The sequence below is a fragment of the Sciurus vulgaris genome, assembly GCF_902686455.1.
Source record: "Sciurus vulgaris genome assembly, chromosome: 7".
Lineage (NCBI taxonomy): Eukaryota > Metazoa > Chordata > Mammalia > Rodentia > Sciuridae > Sciurus > Sciurus vulgaris.
Window position 1 is genome coordinate 111,172,889 of NC_136467.1, and position 21,382 is coordinate 111,194,270.

Here is a 21,382-nt window from a genome sequence, read left to right on the forward strand (position 1 = left end):
TTGGAAAACAGAATCCTTGTTAGGAGAAGCAGAGAACAGTGCTAGGCTGAAAGCATCAGCAACGGAAGCAGTGCTTTCTAGCCAAAGTCCTAGGGAATGGCAAAGGACATGCATTCTTGTAAAAAACCTATCCCCATTATGAGCTTAAAAAGGATGAGTCAGGGAGTAGGGTCACCAACTGGACTCTGAAGGGACATATTCAACCAAACAGGAGAGCTTTTTAAAAATTATTATTATTATTTTTTATTTTTACATACTGAATTTTGATTCATTGTACACAAAGGGGTACATCATTTCGTTTCTATGGTTGTTCGTGATATAGTCACACCATTCGTGTAATCATACATGTACATAGGTTAATGATGCCTGTCTCGTTCCATGATTTTTCATGCCCCCCCATTCCCTTCTACATAATCTAAATTTTCTCCATTCTCTCACTCCCCACCCCCAACCCCCATTATATATCATCATCCACTTATCAGGGAAAACATTTGGCCTTTGGTTTTTTGGGATTGACTTATTTCGGAGAGTTTAATAGGGATCCTGCCACAACACTCAGCCACCCACCAGCTGTTAGCAAAATTTGGAATTCTCTTAATGTGTGCAAGGACAATAGCTGACAGCCCTGCATGGCTACATTGTTAATAGCCAGAGCATGGCGTAATGCCCAGGAAATGGGAGGCTCTCCATATGCAGTAGCTGGACAAATGAAGGCTTAGCAGATAGCTGATGTGTCCCTGAGGGAGTGGTGACTGAGCTAAATAATTCTTTTTGTCGCTTCCAGACATATAATTCTAGAATTCTTAAGAACTATACCTCTGTTCTCAACCCAAGGGCTTAGTTCTTAGTAGAGTCTCAGTTCATCTTAAAATACATTTGAGAATTTAATAAGCAGTTTGAAGAGAAATCAAAAATAAAAAAAATTCAGTCTTTTCAGGTTTAGATCTGGTGACTGACAGAATTAACAAAAGAACAATTAAATAATCTATAAATGGGAAGTGGGAAGTAGGCATATTATAATAGAGTCTGAATGGATCTGAGTTTGCCTCGTTTTACCCTCTACTTAGTAGAGGAGGAAATTGACTCCAGAGATTTTTCACAAGTCATCCCATCAGGGAAAAACCTGAGGTTAGGATCTAATTCATCCAATCTCTTCCCACCACGATAAACATGCTAAAAACTTGCTAACATATGAAGTGGATGTTTAAAGTTTTACTGGGCACACGCATATGTAGACATCCACTGTGATTTTAAGCAATTTATTATCCTTCCAGAGGAAGTTTGGCTCATAAAATTCCCCAAATCTCCAAACATTTTTTTCAAATATGGAATTGGTTATATATCCTGTCTTCCCACCTATTTTCTCAACTCTCTTCTCTATTAATCTGCCTACTTAAGGAAATACAAGGAAAGTTGTCTCAAAGGCAAGTGACCCAAAGATTCCTCCACGGACAGATCCCAATGAAAATGTCACCAAAAACTTCTAATGTGAGAGATAAAAACAACCAAGGCTTTACAGATTCTCTTTCTAATTCTATTTGAGCCATGATTTCTTTTAGTTCTTATGTGGTGACCTGCTCTTTCCATTAATGTGTGTGTGTGTGTGTGTGTGTGTGTGTGTGTGTGTGTATGGATGGTGTGTGTGCACATGTGAATAGAAGACACAGAGGAGGCAATTCTACTGGGAACTCTTCTATTTATAGAGTATGAAACATAATCCCACAAATACTGAAGCCAGAAAAGCAACCCAGAGTTCAACTGTACCTAAGATTAGATTGTTGCTCAAAAAACGCTAGAAAGTGTGCATGTGAACAGCACTGTGGTTAAGGAGATAGCTGTTGACATAAATAAATGATATTTGGAGTCCATAAATACATAAGTGAAAGAATAGGGGGACAATGGACTACATCTCCTGAAGCATAACAGCAAATTCTGACGATTGTTCACTGTAGAGTGAAGGACAGGGTTTATCAGAAATGAACTGCTTGCATGAATTCAAGGAAGTGTGGGGGTGGGGTGCCACCACAGCCTGGCCTTCTCATGGAGCCAGTGCCAGTACAGCTGTGGGTCAGGCTCGGCTGGCCTCCAGCTACCACAGGTGTGATGTAAATAAGCCATGTTTGGGTGACGACAGCTCCTGGCTTGTGGAAGGACACACGGATTCTGAGAACTTTTTTTAACGATCAGGATCTTTCTATCCTCCAGGGGAAGTGATGAAAATACAATGGGGCGTATGTCTAGGAAAGGCAAAGTTCTGTGGGATCTGTGATGACTCTGTATACACACAATGTGTTTCCTACATCCTCACTGCTGAGGGCCTTCCTTTGAATTAGATCATTCGATTACTGTAAAAATGTCCTTTATTGGAGGTTGGGATCCTTCCATTTACACAGTGGGAGCCATCAAGCCAGAAGCACCATTTTTGAGGTTATTTTGATACAGAATTGAAATCTAACTCTAACTCAATCCAACAAATAACTATAAAAATCATCAATAAGATGGAAATAATAGTAACACCAATATTAACAGTTATTTTGATTTGGCTATGAAACTTTCCGCAAAGACTCATGTGTTGAAGACTTGGTCTCCAATGTAGCCATGTTCAGAGGAGGGACTTTTAGGAAAAGATTGGATCATGAAGGCTCTGACTTCATCAGTGGATTAGTTTATTGATGGATTAATAACTTGAGGAAACTGTAGGAGGGGGTGCCTAGCTGTAGGAAATAGGTCACTGGTGGCATGCCCTGGGAGGGTCTATCTTATCCTTGACTCCTCCTCCTCCTTCTCCTCCTCCTCCTCCTTCTTCTTCTTTTCTCTCTCTCTCTCTCTCTCTCTCTCTCTCTCTCTCTCTCTCTCTCTCTCTCTCTCCTACTTGGCAGTCATAAAGTGAGCAGCTTTCCTCCACCACGCCATTCTGCCATGATGTTCTGCCTTGCCTCAGGTGGTCAACCATGGACTGAAATCATGAGCCCCAATCAGTCTTTCCTCTTAAGTTGTTTTTCTCAGGTATTTTTTTCCAACATGGAAAACTGACTAAAAATGGCTAATAATAGTTGAGGATTAATACCTGCTTTGGGTATTTTATATGCAGTAACTAGTTTGATTCTGTAAAGAACCTATGAATTTGATACCATTTTCCCCATCTTATAGATAAGTAAACGAAGGTATTGAAAACGTAAGAAAATGTTAAAGGGCATCTAGATGATAAGTGTCAAAGCCAGAACCTGGGCAGTCTAGCTACAGAGCCTGCTCTGATCTTCCTTAATCTATATGACTTGAGATATCTTTTTCCAACTTTTGATTGTCAGATACAGAATGCCCAGTTAAATTTGAATTTTAGATAAATAACAATTTGTGATAATTAATAATGTCCCAAACTTACATTAAAATTATTCATTACTCGAATTTTTCCTTGTGTCTTGTTTTTATCTGTTAAATCTTCAAACTCTATCCAAAGGAAACTGTATGCACCAAAGAACTGAAGAAAAAATTTTCATTGGTTCAAGCTTTGGTACCAAATCCCAAGGTAGAACTTCTATCACAAGACTAGGTTAAGATCATAAATCTTTTTCCTATTCTGGAAACAGTATAAAATAGTAGCACTTGTACCTGCCTGAATGTGAGCATTACTTGTATAATTTTAATAATATACATGGTTAGGCCTGACCTATTCAAGATTTAGGAGGTTTAGGATGAGATAGGGAGATCTGTATTTCCTAATTAGATCTTCAATGTTTTCTCCTCTTCCTCTCTCTCCTTCTCTTTCTTCTCTTTTTCCTCCTCTACCCCTCTTCTTTCTTCATAGTTCATCTATTCATGATTGGCTTAAAGACTAATCCAAGCCCTGACTGTCAGTTATAATTAACATTTCTCATGAGTCCAAGGAGGCAGCCCAGGACCACCCCTAGAGTAAGAGGAAGAAGAAATAAGGAGACTGGGTAGGAGAGAAGACTTCCTTATCATGCCCAGAGCTGTTGCCAGTCTTTCTTGAGCTGGCTTTTCAGCCTCAAGCCTGAATTACATATGGAAAAAAGATTTTTCAGAGGGAGAGAGAGAGAGAAGGAGAGGGAGTGATCCATATGACCGCCAGGTCTTTCATCTGGAAGTAGGCCATGGCTTAAAGAAAACAGATGACACTCACATGCACCAAGACTTGTTATGGTGTCCCTCCAAAAAATCACATGTGAGACAATGTTCAGAGGTGAAATGACTAGCTTATGAGAACCTTAACCTAATCAGTGGATTGATACACTGATATAGATTAACTGGGCAGTAATTGATGTGACTGGAAGGGGCATGCCTTAGGGGTTTATATTTTGTCCTTGGTGAGCAGATCTTCTCTCTCAGCTTTCTAAATCCTGAGTCACTTTCCTCCACCACTCCTTTTGTCATGATATTCTGCCTCAGCTTGGGCCAAGAGCTGTCAAGTGGGCTGACCATGCACTTAACTTCTGAAACTATGAGCCAAAATACGCTATTCCTCCTTGAAATTGTTCTTGTCAAATCCTGTGGTCACAGCAATGAAAAACTGAATGAAACCACTGTTATTCTGTTGGACATCTCCAGCACTACAAACATGGCTCAAACAATACCTGGGAACTCAAATTAAAAGAATCTTCCCCGGAAGTGAGGAAAGGTGTATGAAAGAGACTGGAAAGTACCCAACCTCCCTCTGCTTTCTGGCTGTGCTTCATGAAGATATTATCAAATCAATTTAGTCAGGCTTGAAAATATATCAATAAAAATAAAGTAAATAAAAATGAATAGCAGGTATTCAAGGCACATCTCAGGAAATAGTTTGGTTTTCTATGTATATGTGTTTGTGTGTACATACACATATACATATACCAAAATACATTTAGCCCTCTGTGTCCATGGTTTCAAATCCATGGATTCAACCAACATGAAGGGAAAATATGCTTCTATACTGAACACATGGAGACTTTTTTTCTTGTCATTATTCCTAAATAATACAGTATAACTATTTACATGGCACTTACATTGTATTAGGCATTATGAGTAACCTGGCAATGATTTATATGGGAACATGTGGGTAAATTATATGCAAATGCTATGTATTTTATCTGAGGGGCCTGAATGTCTACACATTTTGGTGTTTTTAGTGGTCCTGGATCCAGCTCCCGGCAGGTACAAAAGGACAAATCTGTTTGTGTATGTGCACATATTCATGTTATACATTTATTTCTTTCTATGGGATCTCATCAAAAAAGTTTGAAAAACTGTTCTATAGAGACAAGTATCCATAATTTTTGGAAAATAGAAAGCTCAGGGCAGAGATAATAGGATTTACTGCAGATAAGCTTTGGGAAGCAAGACTAGGAAACTGTCCTGAAGCATGGGGTATGGACTAAAGATGTTTAGGGAAATGCATTTAGTAGGAGTCTTTGGTGAGCAGAATGTGGGGCCTGAGAGCACCATTCACCCAAGAAGGAAGGTAAATGCATAGCTGTATGTGTCACATTGCTTATTCTTCATGCTTCCTTAGAAAGCCCCAGGAAAGATCTCTGTTGCAAAATATCTGTAGTAGTCCTTATTCTGCCTCCAGTCCTTTCCCATTTCTTTATATCAGGGAGGAGAGTGTGGGACAGCTGGTGGGGATGGCAGTACTTGTATGCCATTTAAAGTGCACACAGGAAGCTGGAGAAGGGAAGGAAGGGACAGCCCCACCTTGTTCTCCATACTGCTAGTCAAGGTCACTTATTCCGAGATCAGACAAGATTGAGAGCATTCGGGGTGGTATGACCGTAAACAAGGTCCCTTATTCCAATGGTGGGAATTGCATTTTAAAAATATTTTCCTATGGAGGTGTAAAAGAAATGTTGAAAGACCATAGGGAAGTGTTCTTTCAAGTTCTATCAATGCTGTCCAATAAAACTTAGCAAAGATGTGAGTGTTTGTCATATGCCACCCAACATGGTAGCCACTAGCAACATGTGGCTATTGAGCATGAGAAATGTGGCTAGTGTGAGAAACTGAATTTTAAATTAAATTAAATTTTAATTTAAATTAAAATTTACAGAGCCACATGTGGCTAGTTGCTACTATATTGCACAGGACATTTCTAACCTATCATGATTTTTCTTGACACCAAAAAACCTGGGTATGAAGGATTAATTTTGTGACCATGTCTATGTGCTGAGTTTTGTTCAAATTATTTGAGATAGCTATAAATTTGAGAACAACTTTGTTGCTAATTACAGCAACTAAAAAGAAGGAAATTTTCTGGAGTGGTTTATTATTATTTTTGTTTAAACATTCAAAAGCTATACTTTTATTTATGCTTCTCAGGGTCTTGGGTTATTTTAATGCTTTAATTCCTGAGACAAAAAGAAGCATACGTGCACCTAGTTATTATATTAAGCAATTCATGATTTAAAGAATCTCTGTTTAATCACCTTTCATCACCTAGAAGAGAGGTCTACAGAAATTTTCTAATAAGCTTGCAAACACACAAATTTACTAGTTCCAAATGGGAGCTGAAGTTAATGGTGTCGGGCTACGTGAAGTGGAAAAATATTCAAACATTCAGGGGGACTGCTGGGCTCAGTGAGGCCGTTTGGTGTGTGTATTTCTCCATTTTGACTTGGCAATGCTTGTCTTTGTGTCTCAGCCTTACGTGGTGTGCTGCCTGTCCAACCATAGACTATGCACCTGGCTGCTCATGTGCAGTCCAGAGAGAGGAGAGGGATTGCGGAAAATGAAAGCCGGAGTGTTGTGGCTCATCTCTTTCTTCACCGTCACTAAGGGCCAGAGCAGCTTCCTGGAGGTGAGTTGGCAAAGGTTCGATTTTCTTCTCAATCATCTCTCCTCCCTCCTGGCACTTTTAGAATTGATCACTCTCCAGGCAACGGAAGCTACATAATTTAATGGGCTTGGATTCAGAAGCGCTGAGTTCTTGGGTCAACATTAACAACATTCACTGTGGTGTCTTGGATAAGTCATTCGGTCCCCTTGGATCTCTGAACTGTGAAATGATCTTTAAAACTATCTTGGAAAACTGTTTAGCTCAAACATTCTCTAGTATGGATTTTTGGACACAGAAAAAGCATATCAGTTGACATAAGCAGTCTTTGGACCCTCTTCCGTCTCTCTACCCACTTTCTTGATGCTTTCATCCAGGACCACGGTTTGAATGATTTCTACCTGCTGATGACTTCCATCCCAGACCACTCCCCTGAACTCCCCATGCGCATACCCCCTATTAGCTTGCTCAGCACCCAAAGAATTCTCCACATCATGTATCTAAATCAAACTCTTCATTTTATCTCACCAAATCTACTCCCCTTTTCCTGTCTCAGCAGGTGGTATCACTTCTCTATCCAGCTGCTTGGGCAAAAAAGCATGGTGTCATGCTTGATTGTTCTTGTATTCCATATCTATATCATTTGCTTCGTCTTTTATTTATTTATTTATTTTTTGTTTTGTCTTTAATTTACATCCGGAATTCAAACACTTCTCACTCCCTCCATGGCTCAACCTTGTTCCACGCCCTCCTTATCTCTCGCCTGTGTTGTTTCAAGAACCCCTGAAATGCTCTCATTACTCCTTCGCTTGTTTATTCCCAACATGGTCTAAGGATTGAGGCTTCCGAAAAGTAAATTAGAGCATGTGTTTCTTTTGTTCAAAACTCTCCATCTCCCACTCGTGCATAAGGTAAAACTCTTTCTGAAGCCTGTAAAGCTCAACACAACCTGCCCGCCCAGACAGAGTTCTAACCTCATCTGCTCCTCTTCTTCCACTTGCCCACTCAGCTCTTTCATCCGGGGTCTCTACCTTCACACATCAGGCATATTCTTCCCGGCCCTCCGCCACTCACCCCGCCCCCCCGCGCCGCCCCCACCTGCGCACTTGCTGTTTTCTCTTCCAGGAGAGCTCTTCCTCCCAGGATCGCCACTTCTTCATCTGCTTTAGGTCTTTGCTCAAAATTAGCCCCAGGGCAACTTTTCCACCATCCTTGGCTTAGATTTTAGATTCAAAACTTAAGTTCATCTGGGAAATTCAAACCCTTATGATGTGCAACTTTCTAAAGCATCACAATAACCATCTTTTTCCTCCCTTCTTTTTAACAGAGAAATGATGGCATCAAAACAAAAAGAGTACTCAGTGTGGATAAGAAAGGTGAGCCTCCATAGCCTAGTATGGTGGGCTTCAGTTCCAAGAGAACAGGGCTGTCACCCCAGCAGTGTCTCTGACTGGTTGCATGACTTTAGGCACATTATGAAACAGTTCATGCCTGTGAAAGGAGAATAACAGTAATTCACAGTAATATCTGTAATAACAGTAATATTACAGTAATATCTGTGCTGATTAATTGATATAATAAATACATGTATCTTGTGCCATTCCTGCAGCAAGTGGCTGCTCCATATACTTCCTTTTCTTCTATGCCTTAATCCTAGCAGTGTAAATCACTCGTTCCTCAGGCTAGGAACGAGTTGTATTCTGAAATTTCATTCACAGGTCCAGTGTTTCAAGCACAGAATGTATTTCCTCATAGACACAGTAATCTACACAATTAGTAATAAGATTCCTGGGTCAGTTCATAAAAATCTTCCAACCATGCAATGCATTTGCTATACATTAATGTGCTAATAGTACCATAGTACGTACCACCACAACCGACTGTTTCTTTAGGAGAATGAAATACAAATTTCAACTTGGAATGCTATTAATACATTATCCCTGATAGTAAAAATGACAGGGAAAAATGTTGAGTTGTTGTTATTTGCCAGGTACTATCTTAAGTACCTTAATCCTCACACCAGCCCTCTCAGATAATTATGATGATTATCTATATTTTTCTGGGTTAGTCAGCTTATCGTCATTGTGACCAAGACACCAAAAAGAGCAACTTAGGAGAAAAACTTTATGTTGGTTTATGGTTTCAGAGATTCAGTCCATTATCAGCTGACTACATGACTCTGGATCCAAGGTGAGGCAGAATCATGGTGGAAGAGCATAATGGAGAAAGTTTCTTACCTTATGGTAGTTGGGAAGCAGAGAGAGAGAGAGAGAGAGAGAGAGAGAGAGAGCATAAAAGGAGCCATGAACAAAATATAATCCTCAAGACCATGCCAGTGACCTACTTCTTCTAGCCACACCCCACTTGTCTATAAGTACCACTCAGTAATTCATTCAAATTATTAATCCGTTAAGTGGATTAATCCAGATTAGGTACAGTTCTCCTAATCATTACACCTTTAAACATTCTAAACATTCCAACATTGCCATACAAATTTTTAGGGGGGCATCTCACATCCAACCCATGACAATACAGTTAGTGAAACAAAGGCACAGAAATTGGAGACTGTAAGTAGGATTTGAACCCAGTTAATCTGGTTGCAGAACCAATGCCTTTAACGCCTGATTGTGTGACTGGCATTATCCTTTTTCCTGTTCCCACCTCTTGGGAAGAGATTCAGGCCTGTAAAGAGATGGACAGTATATAAAATAGAGCTGAGATGATTTCTGAGTCATCTATAAATGAATCTCAGTAATTTCAGAACAAGTTTCATATGAATGTGCCAAAATGAATTTGGGGTGGGAGAAGACTCCTGGGATTCATCTTCTCTCTTAGTCAGGCAAAAACATTAGAGGGCTCACATTAGTCCTTTGATTTAGGTACAGTGGTCATCTTTATTTTACAGATAGAGAAGCTAAGGTACAGAGATAGGGACTATAGGAAGGATTCAAACCTAGTCAGTCTGACTCCAGAAACAGCATGTACAAAGATCCAAGGGTAAGAATATGCCTGACATGTGAAGGCAGAGTGAGGACACCAAAAACAACAGGTGCAGCAGATCTGCCCTTGCAGAAGGAAAATTTCTAATCCCAGAAATAATTAGCTGGAGTTAAGGATAGACAAAGACTAGTCGAGGTTTAGTTTTGTTTTGTTTTTGAATTTCATATAAATATTCAAATTCAGCTAATTTGTGGAACATTTTTTACAGGAAAAGAAAGTGTTCCTTGGAAAGTGTGAGGTTGAGAGTTTTCAATTAGAGCCACTTCAAGGAGACCAGGGCTGAGGAAGGAGGAGGGAAAATGAGTAGGATTTTCTCATTCTTCTTCTTTCTTTCTGGGTGGGACAGAGGGCACTAGAGCCATTGGTCTGGCAGAAGTGAGAGGACAGGAATATATTAGGCATGTGTGGGAACAGACTGCTTGTGTTTACTCAGGATGTTCATGTTCAGTCAGTGTCTGGAAGAGCAGAACTCAGTAACAAGCATCTTGGCTCAGTTTGTGACCTCTAAACAGAATCTGCCAACTGCCTCTGAGCCACTTCCTCAGCAATCCTCCCCTAGCAAAAAAGGAGGCTTCTGACAATCTTTCCCTTTCTAGTTCTAAATCAGGAGTATGAGCTGCTGCTTCAGGTGACGTACAGAGATTCCAAAGAAAAAAGAGACTTAGAGAGTCTTCTGAAGCAACTGAAGTCACCATCGACATGCTTACCAGGGTCAATGGAGATCATCAGAGTGAAGACCACGACGTGTAAGTCAGCTGTGGTGCCTGGGATGTAAGTGGGGAAGGTGAGCTCATCAGCCAGGGTAGGTTGGGTTATGCTGTGGAAAAAATCATCCCTACCTTCTCCAAGGCATTAAAGAACAAAGGTTTGATTTTTTTCTTCATTCTATGTGTCCTTGCAAGTTGGCACAGGGGCCATGTCTGTGGTCATTGGTCAGGTACCCAGACTGAATGAATCAGACTTTTATGGGAAATGTACCCATTTTGAGACAAAAAGAAAGGAAATACTAGAAAGTTTCACATAGAAGACTTTGCTTTAGAAGTGACACACACTAATTCTGTTCCCAATATATTGACCAGAACTGGTTCCATAGCTCCACTCAACCTCACGAGGCCAAGATGTGCAATCCTGCCCTGTGCCTGGAAGGCAGCAAGAAAGGTTTGGCAAACAGCACTAGTAACCACGAAAATGGGGTTCAGAGAAATTAAATGACTTGTCTAAAGCAACGATTCTTAAAATGTGGTGTTCAGACAAGCAGGAGCAGCATCAACATCAGGAAACCTAATAGAAATGAAATTCTTGATTCCATTTCTGGTGTACTGACTCAGACACTCTGGAGTGAGACCCTCCAGGGGATTTTTTTGTGCATAATAAAGTTCAACAACCACTCACTAAATATCTCCAGTGAACCATACACTGCATGCCACTATGCATATTTTCACAAAGGTAACTGGTGACTTTGTCCCTGTCCCTTTTTTAACCTATTAAAAACAATGATTTGGGGTGGCTGGTCATGGTGGCGCATGCCTGTCATCCCAGCAGCTCAGGTGATGAGGCAGGAGAACTGAGAGTTCAAAGCCAGCCTCAGCCAAAAGTGAGGTGCTAAGCAACTCAGTGAGACTCTGTCTCTAAATAAAATACAAAATAGGGCTGGGGATATGGCTCTGTGGTCAAGTGCCCCTGAGTTCAATCCCCAGTACCCGACCTCTCGCCAAAAAAAAAAAAAAGATTTTGGCCCAATACAAAAGAATGAACATACAGGATTGGCTAGTGGAACTTTTCAGCATGGCTCCCTGCAAATAGTTTTGGTTTTTGCCATCCTACTTTTAGGGCCTACCTTGGAGTGGAGCTTGTGAAAGAAGGGCAACTCCAATAAGATAGTGGTTAAGTGCCCTTTAGAATCTTTCAAATAACTCCCATGTTACAAATATACTTTTCTGCTTCTCTCTTGCATTGCAATGGATATTTATAGGCCATACATCCTTCCTTTGGATGCTAAGTCCAGCCATGCTAGTTTTATGTTTGCTAGGTTTCCATTACTAACCTCAGACTCTATTGAGGTGGACATTTCCTTAACTTAAACATATCACCATCTTGATTTCCTCTTTCTAGCTCTTGGTGAGATATATGTGCTTCAGATTCCAAGTCAGTGCCAAGGATCAGAACTTTTATAGATAAGACTTTATGAGACCAAGTTCTATTTTTTGTGCAGACTGTAGAAGCCTGAATGGGGTCCTGCAGTGTGCCTGTGAAGACAGCCACACCTGGTTTCCTCCTTCATGCCTTGATCCCCAGAACTGCTATCTTCACACAACTGGATCTCTCCCAAGCTGTGAATGTCACCTCAACAACCTCAGCCAGAGTATCAATTTCTGTGAGAGAGCAAGTAAGCACATTGGGGTTCATTGAACTTCTGGATGTCTCCCAATCAAAGGGAGGATACTCTGCCCCTTTGTCTCACTGCGGAGAATTAATGCTTTACGGGAGATTGGAAGATGACAGCCATGTGCCTTGTTATGCTTGTCTACAGCCAGTCAGTGCTCCATAAGTGCAGGAGCCACTGAAATGCAAGTTCGCATTTGGGTATCGTTTCAATGTCTAGGTACATTCAGCTCAACTCTGCAACTGTATGATTCTACTGAGATTTAAAGAGAGTCACTAAAATCCCAAGTAGGGTAACTTCTTGAGTAGCCAACATATTTCTTCCTACTTTCTTTTCACTCCTTTACCAATATTAATTCTAGTTATATGCATGTAGTAGTTCTATTGAAAGAACTCTGAATTGCCAGCAATATGTGTGCTGAGAACATTAGGGGGGAAAAAAAAAAGGCAAGAAGCAGATGTTAAAAATTTAGCTTTGGAAACCAGTGGAAGCTGAGGGAGACACTGTTGCTTTAGAATGATGTTCAATGAATGATGAAATGAACCAAATAACATGGACTCCAGGGCTTTATGGAATTTAAGAAGCTTCCTCAAAGACTACCCTAGTTATCTTGAAGTTCTGGATTTTGGTGGAGCTCAGGAAAGACAGAGAGGATTCTAAAATAACTGGGCTTTCATGGTTTTCCTTCCCAAGACCAAGGCAGGTTATAGAAAAGTACCATCTTTACACCCAGTTCTAGGAGGACACACACACAAATGATTTTCTTGCTATCTGTGAGTTAGCAGGCTACTTGGAGAGGCCAGGCTATAATACAAGAAAGGAAACAGTATAATTTCTTCAGTGAATATAAATGGAAGCCCACCTTTTATAAGATGGTCCATATCTGATCCATCTTCAAGAAATACAAAGATGGATCAAAGAGGGATTACACTCATAAGGGACTTTCCATAGTATTGTGGAGATGTGTATAGATGAGACACATATGCAGATGTTTTGGTACAAAATGCTGTAAGGGAGTTATGGAAAAAAAACAATAGGAATTCACAAGTGGAAAAGACACTTCCTCTGGGGCCCAGGGAAGGATTTGCAGAAGAGCTGACATTGGATTAGGTCCTGATTGAATGAAAAACAGAATTTGTATATTCAGCGACCTATCCCAGTGCAGAGAAGTACTAGCAAGGGGCAAGTAAGCAAGGAGCATGTCAGGGTTAGCCTTTAGTACTTTAAAAAAATTTGATGGGGACTATGCTTAAACTCAATACCTAGATAGGCATTATTTCAGAATTCAGTAACTGCCTTTTCTATCCACCTGTGAGTGGCCATACATGTATCAACTTTGAAGGTTGTCTTGATGGCCAGCAGTTTCTCATTACTGTTACAAATACACAGTTTGAAAACTCTGGTTTTATATATGTTTCCTATATTATTTAAGTGAATATTTATTTTGAAATAATTGAAATATCACTGTTAAATAGATGGACTCTTGAGTTATACTTCTATAATTTTATGCTGCTAATAAAATTATTTAGAAACTCATCATCTAAAAATTTCTTTCTATTTCTCATAGAGATTTGGGGCACTTTCAAAATCAATAAAAAATTTACAAAAGACCTTTTAAATTCATCTTCTGCTATGTACTCCACATATACAACTGCCATTAAAGATCAAGTAAGCACATTTTACTTATTACCTACGGAATTTTTTGCTAAATGCAAGTTCAGATGTCTTCAATTCAGCATATATATTTAAATACACATTCTTTTAATTTTCACTGAGTTATTACAGAGAAGTTATTTGCTGTGCTTACAGTTGTCATTCACTGAACTATTTTTTCTTTCTAGGAATGTTTGTCAGTTGACTTTCTCAGGTGTTCAGTTTTGCTAACTTATTTGAACATTATACTAAGGATTCTAGGTAATTTTCTGATTTTTATGTGTCAAAAGAACATTTTTTACAACCTAAGCTCAATTGTCAGCATTCTAGATTTGTTCCATAAAGAAGACTGTCTTGTTGGAGGCCAAAGCGAGTTACTGAGCCAAACTCTGGACTGTATGATGAAGTCACGTGAAAACTAGGTTCATCAGTCCCCCTCTGTAAGAGTGATGGCTCAGGTGTGGTTCTAACTGAAGACATGAACAGATGGAGTCAGTTTAAAGACCTATGAAAATTAAATGGCTTGATTTTGATATGCAGAAAATTGATTTGGTGTAAATTTATTTGGCATTGGATTCATACCCTATTCTAAGCAGTTGGTCATTCACTGTGTAGTATCAACCTCAAAAATAAATTTTGTAAGTTTCTATGTATGCAGATGCATGTATGTGTATGTACATTCCCAGCTGTGATTTTTAACTGTATTTTTTATGACCTACAACCATTTCCCACAGTACCTTTTTCCTTTGCTCATTTGCTATTTTTGATTTACTTACCGTCTGCAGCCATTTTTTGCTCTGATGTCTTTCTGAAGCTCAAGGACAAAGATTAACATGCTGCCTTTTGTTTTCTTTCTAAGCTTACAAAAGTATACAAAGGAATTCAAGGTTTTGAGTCAGTGGAGGTTACCCAATTTCGGTAAGTAGCACAATGTCCTTAGAAGGGCATCCCTAGAGCTGTGTACCAGTCCTGTGGAATGACATGTGCTATTATTCCCAGGTGACCTTGACAGAAAACAGGGCAGAACTAGTCTTCCTAGTGGGGTTCTTACTGTAATGCTTTCAAAAGTCTGAAGAGGAAAGCTTAGATTCTCCTGTAAGTGAATTTGGGAATTTAAACACTGAAGAACATTCTCAAAGCTGTGGATTGGGAGTAGAGCTACAAAAACAGAACCCTGGAAGGAAGCAGGAGATCATGGTGTGTGTGTGAGAAGGGGTGAGGGTGGAGAAGAGCTGTGTGGGGTTTGGAGGGATGAATTATTTCCTCCCACAGCCACAAGGGACATGATGATGTATGATTTAGAGACACACGGGGGCCTTGGGTGAAATATTATCTTTTTGTGTAGATATCATGTATATATCATGATTCAGAATCCAGTAGTCTTTGTCTACAGGAAATAAAGAGATATTTAGTAAATTATCCTTTGGTTTATACTTTAATTCCAAAAGTTATTTGCTTAGTTAACCATGTGTACATTGATTGCCAACTATTAATAGTGTTCTTGATAGAAGAAATATCTTAGAGTTCAGAGAACTTGACTCTTTATTATTTTTTTTAACAATTAACTTAAAAATAACCATTGAGTATTTTCAACAACATGTGCTATAAATTTATTGTTCTGGGCATTCCCCTTTAAGTCATCCCATGTCTTCTTATAAAGTCCCATGTAAATAATTTTCTTTTAAATTCAGTACTAGGAAAAGCACTGCTTCCTTTTTTCAAATGTTGAGTCTATATCATTGATCCTATTTACCTTTTTGACTTTCCTGTCAGCAAACTCATAGCCAAAATTGAAACTCAATGACAATGATCACCCTGGGCCAGCTGTTTCCACTGGAAGGCGGCTCCTTCTCAGTGTTTGGAAAAGGTGATACAGGATTCCCATCTTTTGCTTTGCTTAAGGGACTTCTTTAAGTAGGTAGGTTTTCTACCTACATGTCTAATTTACATTCCATCACGTGTGTCTTATAAGCTATCCCCAGTAATTTGTAGACTTAATCACAGTGAAAGGAGGCATAACATTACCATGAACTCTCTCAAAGGAGAGAGTAGATCCTCTCAGAGAGGAGTAGGGACAATGTGCCTCTCCTGCACTCCAGTTTTACTGGGGATCCCAGAAAAGTTTCCAGACAGTCCTACCCAGGTCCACTTCTTGACTTTTGATGGACAGCAGGATGATGTTTTGTGAACCTCCCGTCATCTTACTGAGCAGCCTGCTGGTGCCTGGAGGTCATTAGCTGGCTGCCATTGGCTGCCATTGGTGCTGCACTGAAGAATGTCCTGTTAGCAGGAAATTCACAATAGAAGTTGCTCCAGGTTGTTCCTGGAAACAAGTTACATTGACCAAATCAGATGATGAACTCTTAATGTACATGATTTAAAATCATTCTTTCTCTCATTCTCTCAATTTGCTTATCTGTCAAATAAGAGAGTTAGTTACCCATGGAACCTGTTTTAGTTCATTAAATCAAATGAAATAATAGGCAGGAAAATACTTTGTAAACAACCTAGAAGGGCAATAAAATCCAAAGGCACTGTGACCACTGCTAAACAAAAGAGTATTTGGATCTATTGGGAAGTGAGCAAAAGTGTGACCTAGCAAAGAATTTGAGCTTTGGAACTTCAGGGTTTCTAACCTATTAATTAATAAATAAAGACTACTTGACCCAACTTCTCTTTAGGCCTCATTTATCATTTAAAATGGAGGTAACACAGTGAACCCTAATTGCAGGGTCACTTAATTAATACATGTGAGCTCAATTGTGATTTTATACCTTCAAGCACATCTATATGCTGATGGTTTCTTTACTTTTGAGCTTGGTCTCTGCCCCAAAGTCCAGATGCAAATATCCAACTGCCAACTTGACATCTGCTCTTGGTGTTTCAGTGGGCATGTCAAACACAGCACACCCACATAGGTCCCTCCAACTCTCCCCTTCTGGCCATAGCCCACTTCTCCACTGTCTTCCACATCTCAGTTACAATGATGCTATTTTTCCAGTTGTACAAACTAACATCTTGGAACCATCTTTGTTTTGATATTTTTCTGATATATAATTTGCATACAGCAGTGTGTTTAAATCTTAAGTACACTTTTTTTTGGAGTTATCTTTGCAGATGTTTATTTATTTATTTATTTATTTATTTATTATTTTTATTATAAACAAATGGGATACATGTTGCTTCTGTTTGTACATGAAGTAAAGACATACCATTTGTGTAATCATACATCTACATAGGGTAATGATGTTTGATTCATTCTGTTATTTTTCCTCTCCCCCACCCCTCCCACCCCTCTTATCCTTCTATACAGTCCCTCCTTCCTCCATTCTTGCCCCCTTCCCACCCCCCATTATGTGTCATCATCCGCTTATCAGCGAGATCATTTGTCCTTTGGTTTTTTTGAGATTGGCTTATCTCATTTAGCATGATATTCTCCAATTTCATCCATTTGCCTGCAAATGCCATAATTTTATTATTCTTTATAGCTTAGTAATATGTGTATGTGTGTATATATATGTGTGTATATATATATATATATACATATATATATATATATATATCTCACAGTTCTTTATCCATTCATCAATTGAAGGACATCTAGGTTGGTTCCACAATCTGGATATTGTGAATTGAGCAGCTAAGAACATTGATGTGGCTGTATCTCTGTAGTATGCTGAGTTTAAGTCCTTTGGGTATAGACCAAGGAGTGGGATAGCTGGGTCAAATGGTGTTTCCATTCCAAGCTTTCTGAGGAATCTCCACACTGCTTTCCAGAGTGGCTGCACTAATTTGCAACTTGACCAGCAATGTATGAGTGTACCTTTTTCCCCACATCCTCACCAACACCTCTTGTTGCTTGTATTCTTGATAATCGCCATTCTAATTGGGGTGAGATAGAATCTTAGGGTAGTTTTGATTTGCATTTCTCTTATTACTAGAGAAGTTGAACATCTTTTCATATATCTGTTGTTTGCTTGTAGATCTTCTTCTGTGAAGTGTCTGTTCATATCCTTAGCCCATTTGTTGATTGGATTATTTGTATTCTTCATGTAGAGTTTTTTGAGTTCTTTATATATTCTGGAAATTAGTGCTTTATCTGAAGTATGAGTGGCAAGGATTTTCTCACACTCTGTAGGCTCTCTCTTCGCATTGCTGATAGTTTCCTTTGCTGAGAGAAAGCTTTTTAGTTTGGATCTATCCCAGTTATTGATTCTTGCTTTTATTTCTTGTGCTATGGGAGTTATCTGATCCTGAGCCGACATGTTGAAGATTTGGACCTACTTTTTCTTCTATAAGATGCAAGGTCTCTGGTCTGATTTCAAGGTACTTGATCCATTGTGAGTTGATTTTTGTGCAGTGTGAGAGACAGGGGTTTAGTTTCATTCTGTTGCATGTGGATTTCCAGTTTTCCCAGTACAATTTGTTGAAGAGGCTATCTTTTCTCCATTGCATATTTTTGGCACCTTTGTCTAGTATGAGAAAATTGTATTTATTTGGGTTTGTGTCCATGTCCTCTATTCTGTTTACTTTTTCAAAGAACCAACTTTTTGTTTTGTCAATTTTTTGAATTGTTTCTTTTGTTTCAATTTCATTGATTTCAGCTCTGATTTTAATTATTTCCTGTCTTCTACTACTTTTGCTGTTATTCTGTTCTTCTTTTTCTAGGGCTTTGAGCTGTAATGTTAAATCATTTAGTTGTTGACTTTTCATTCTTTTCTTGAATGCACTCCATGCAATGAATTTTCCTCTTAGTACTGCTTTAATAGAGTCCCAGAGATTTTGATATATTGTATCATCATTCTCATTGACCTCTAAGAATTTTTTAATCTCCTCCCTGATGTTTTCTGCTATCCATGTTTCATTCAATAGCATATTATTTAGTCTTCAGGTGTTAGAATAATTTCTGTTTTTTATTTTGTTGTTGATTTCTACTCTCAGTCCATTATGATCTGATAGAACACAAGGTAGTATCTCTATTTTTTTTTTGCATTTCCTAAGGGCTGCTTTGTTGGCATAACATATGGTCTATTTTTGAAAAGGTTCCATGTGCTGCTGAGAAGAAAGTGAATTCGCTCATTGATGGATGGAATATTCTATATATGTCTATTAAGTCTAGGTTATTGATTGTGTTATTGAGTTCTATGGTTTCTTTGTTTGGTTTTTGTTTGGAAAATTTATCCAGTGGTGACAGTGGTGTGTTAAAGTCACCCAGAATTCTTGTTCTGTGGTCTATGTGATTCCTGAAATTGAGAAGGATTTGTTTGATGTACAGGGATGCACCATTGTTTGGGGCATAAATATTTACTATTGTTATTGTCTTCCTGATTATGGTTCCCTTAAGCAGTATGAAATGTCCTTCTTTATCCCTTCTGACTAACTTTGGCTTGAAGTCCACTTTATCTGATATAAGGATGAAAACCTCCACTTTTTTACTGAGTCCATGTGCATGGTAGGTTTTTTTCCGCATCCTTTTACCTTTAGTCTGTGGATGTCTTTTTCTATGAGATGAGTCTCTTGCAGACAGCATATTATTGGGTCTTTCTTTTTAATCCATTCTGCCAGTCTATGTCTTTTAATTGATGAGTTTAGGGCATTAACGTTCAGGGTTATTATTGAGATATGATTTGTATTCCCAGTCATTTGGGCTTATTTTTGGTTTTTAAGTTGGCTTGGTTTCTTCTTTGAGTGGTTTTTCTCTAAGGTAGTTCCTCCCTTTGCTGCCCTCCATTGTTGTTTTTCATTTCCTCCTCATGGAATATTTTGTTGAGAACATTCTGTAGCGCATGCTTTCTATTTGTAAATTCTTTTAACTTTTGTTTATCATGGAAGGATTTTATTCCATCTTCAAATCTAAAGGTTAGTTTTGCTGGGTATAGGAGCCTTGGTTGGCAACCATGTTCTTCCAAAGCTTGAAATATGTCGTTCCAGGCCCTTCTAGCTATTAGAGTCTGGGTTGTGAAGTTGGCTGCTATCCGTATTGGTTTCCCCCATATGTAATCTGATGCTTTTCTCTCGTGGCCTTCAAAATCCTATTTTTATTTTGAACGTTAGGCATTTTCATTATAATGTGCCTTGATGTGGATCCGTTGTGATTTTGTGCATTTGGTATTCTGTAAGCCTCTTGTATTTGATTTTCCATTTCATTCTTCAGGTTTGGGAAATTTTCTGATATTATTTCATTGAATAGGTTGTTCATTCCTTTGGTTTGTATCTGTGTCTTCCTCAATCCCAATAATTCTTAAATTTGGTCTTTTCATGATGTCCCATAGTTCTTGGAGATTCTGTTCATGATTTCTTACCATCTTCTCTGTTTGGGCAACTTTACTTTCAAGATTAAATATTTTGTCTTCATTGTCTGAGGTTCTTTCTTCCAAGCGGTCTAGTCTTTTGGTGATGCTTTCCATTGAGTTTTTTATTTGGTTTATTGTTTCCTTCATTTCAAGGATATCCTTTTTATTTTATTTTTTTTTTTTGAGAATCTCTCTTTGTTGAAATGATCTTTAGCTTCATGCATTTGCTCTTTCAACTGCTTATTGGTATTATCATTCATTGCCTTCATTTGATCTCTTATCTCATCCTTTGCTTCATGAATCATCTTAATGATGTATAATCTGAAGTCCCTTTCTGACATTTCTTCTAACATACTGTCATTGGATTCTATATTAATAACATAGAATCTAGATTTGTTTGGATCATTTTCTTCCCTTGTCTTTTCATGTTGCTCTTGTATCTTCCCCTCTAGCAGGGCAGATCTGGGGTATTGCAGATTCCCCCCTATAGGTTTATAGTGACCCTATTGGTTTCCAAAACCTTTTCTTTAAGGGGACATCAATATTAGCAGTGTCCACTTCAGACACTATGCAATTCTAGACCAAATAGCCTCTTTGAGGATGATAACATTATTGTCATAATAAACAGAATGAGTTCAAATATTATCTTCAGTATAACAAACAGATTTGCAATAAGGTCTGCAGTTTCTAATGGAGGGCAAAGAGGATGCAGAGAGATATAGGATGTAGCTCTTAATGGGCTAAGAAAAGAATATACAGAAGTTCTAGATAATAGAAAGGGTGAGAGTATAATCAGAAGATATTGGGTGTTAGCATGCAAAATGGGAGAAAGAGACTCTGAGGGAACAGGTATACAAAAGGAAAAGAGAGCAAGAAAAGTAAAGAAATAAAAACTTAAAATTGTTCAATAAGGAGAAAAAGGAAAATCTACACTAAAACAGTCATACAGTAGTCAAACCTCCCAGTCCTCAGTAGCCTGATGCATGAGAGGTACCTGACAATGAGCTTCAGGTCTCCAGCAGGCATCTCTGGATGGGATTTGCCCCACCTAAAGATTGGAGTTGTGGCTTCCAGGATTATCCAAGATGGCCGCTGTGGCTTCCAAATGTGTTGGCAAATGGGGAGCTGCAGCTTGGGTGTGGACGTGGTTGGCTGGAGGTCCTGGAGGCGGGGTGTGGTTGGTCAGGCAGGGGTCCTGGAGGTCGAGCGTGTTTGGTGTGGTTGCAGGATCCTGGAGGTCAGGTGCAATCAGTTGGTCTGGGGTCCAGGTGATAGGGTGCAGTCAGTTAG

At 39.0% G+C, this 21,382-nt stretch overlaps 1 protein-coding gene across 3 annotated transcripts in view; it reads left to right on the plus strand.

Annotated features, from left to right (window-relative positions):
- The window catches only part of ADGRF1 (adhesion G protein-coupled receptor F1), a 43,548-nt gene that overhangs the window by 5,244 nt on the left and 16,922 nt on the right, over positions 1-21,382 (plus strand). For 2 of the 3 annotated variants that reach the window (XM_079147972.1, XM_079147971.1), the window contains exons 2-7: positions 6,632-6,787; positions 8,091-8,139; positions 10,360-10,509; positions 11,976-12,149; positions 13,714-13,814; positions 14,659-14,717. In XM_079147972.1, coding sequence (XP_079004098.1) covers positions 6,683-6,787; positions 8,091-8,139; positions 10,360-10,509; positions 11,976-12,149; positions 13,714-13,814; positions 14,659-14,717 — 638 coding nt within the window. In that variant the 5' untranslated portion in view covers positions 6,632-6,682. The remainder of the gene's footprint in view (positions 1-6,631; positions 6,788-8,090; positions 8,140-10,359; positions 10,510-11,975; positions 12,150-13,713; positions 13,815-14,658; positions 14,718-21,382) is intronic. The other variant, XM_079147973.1, reaches the window with a different exon arrangement.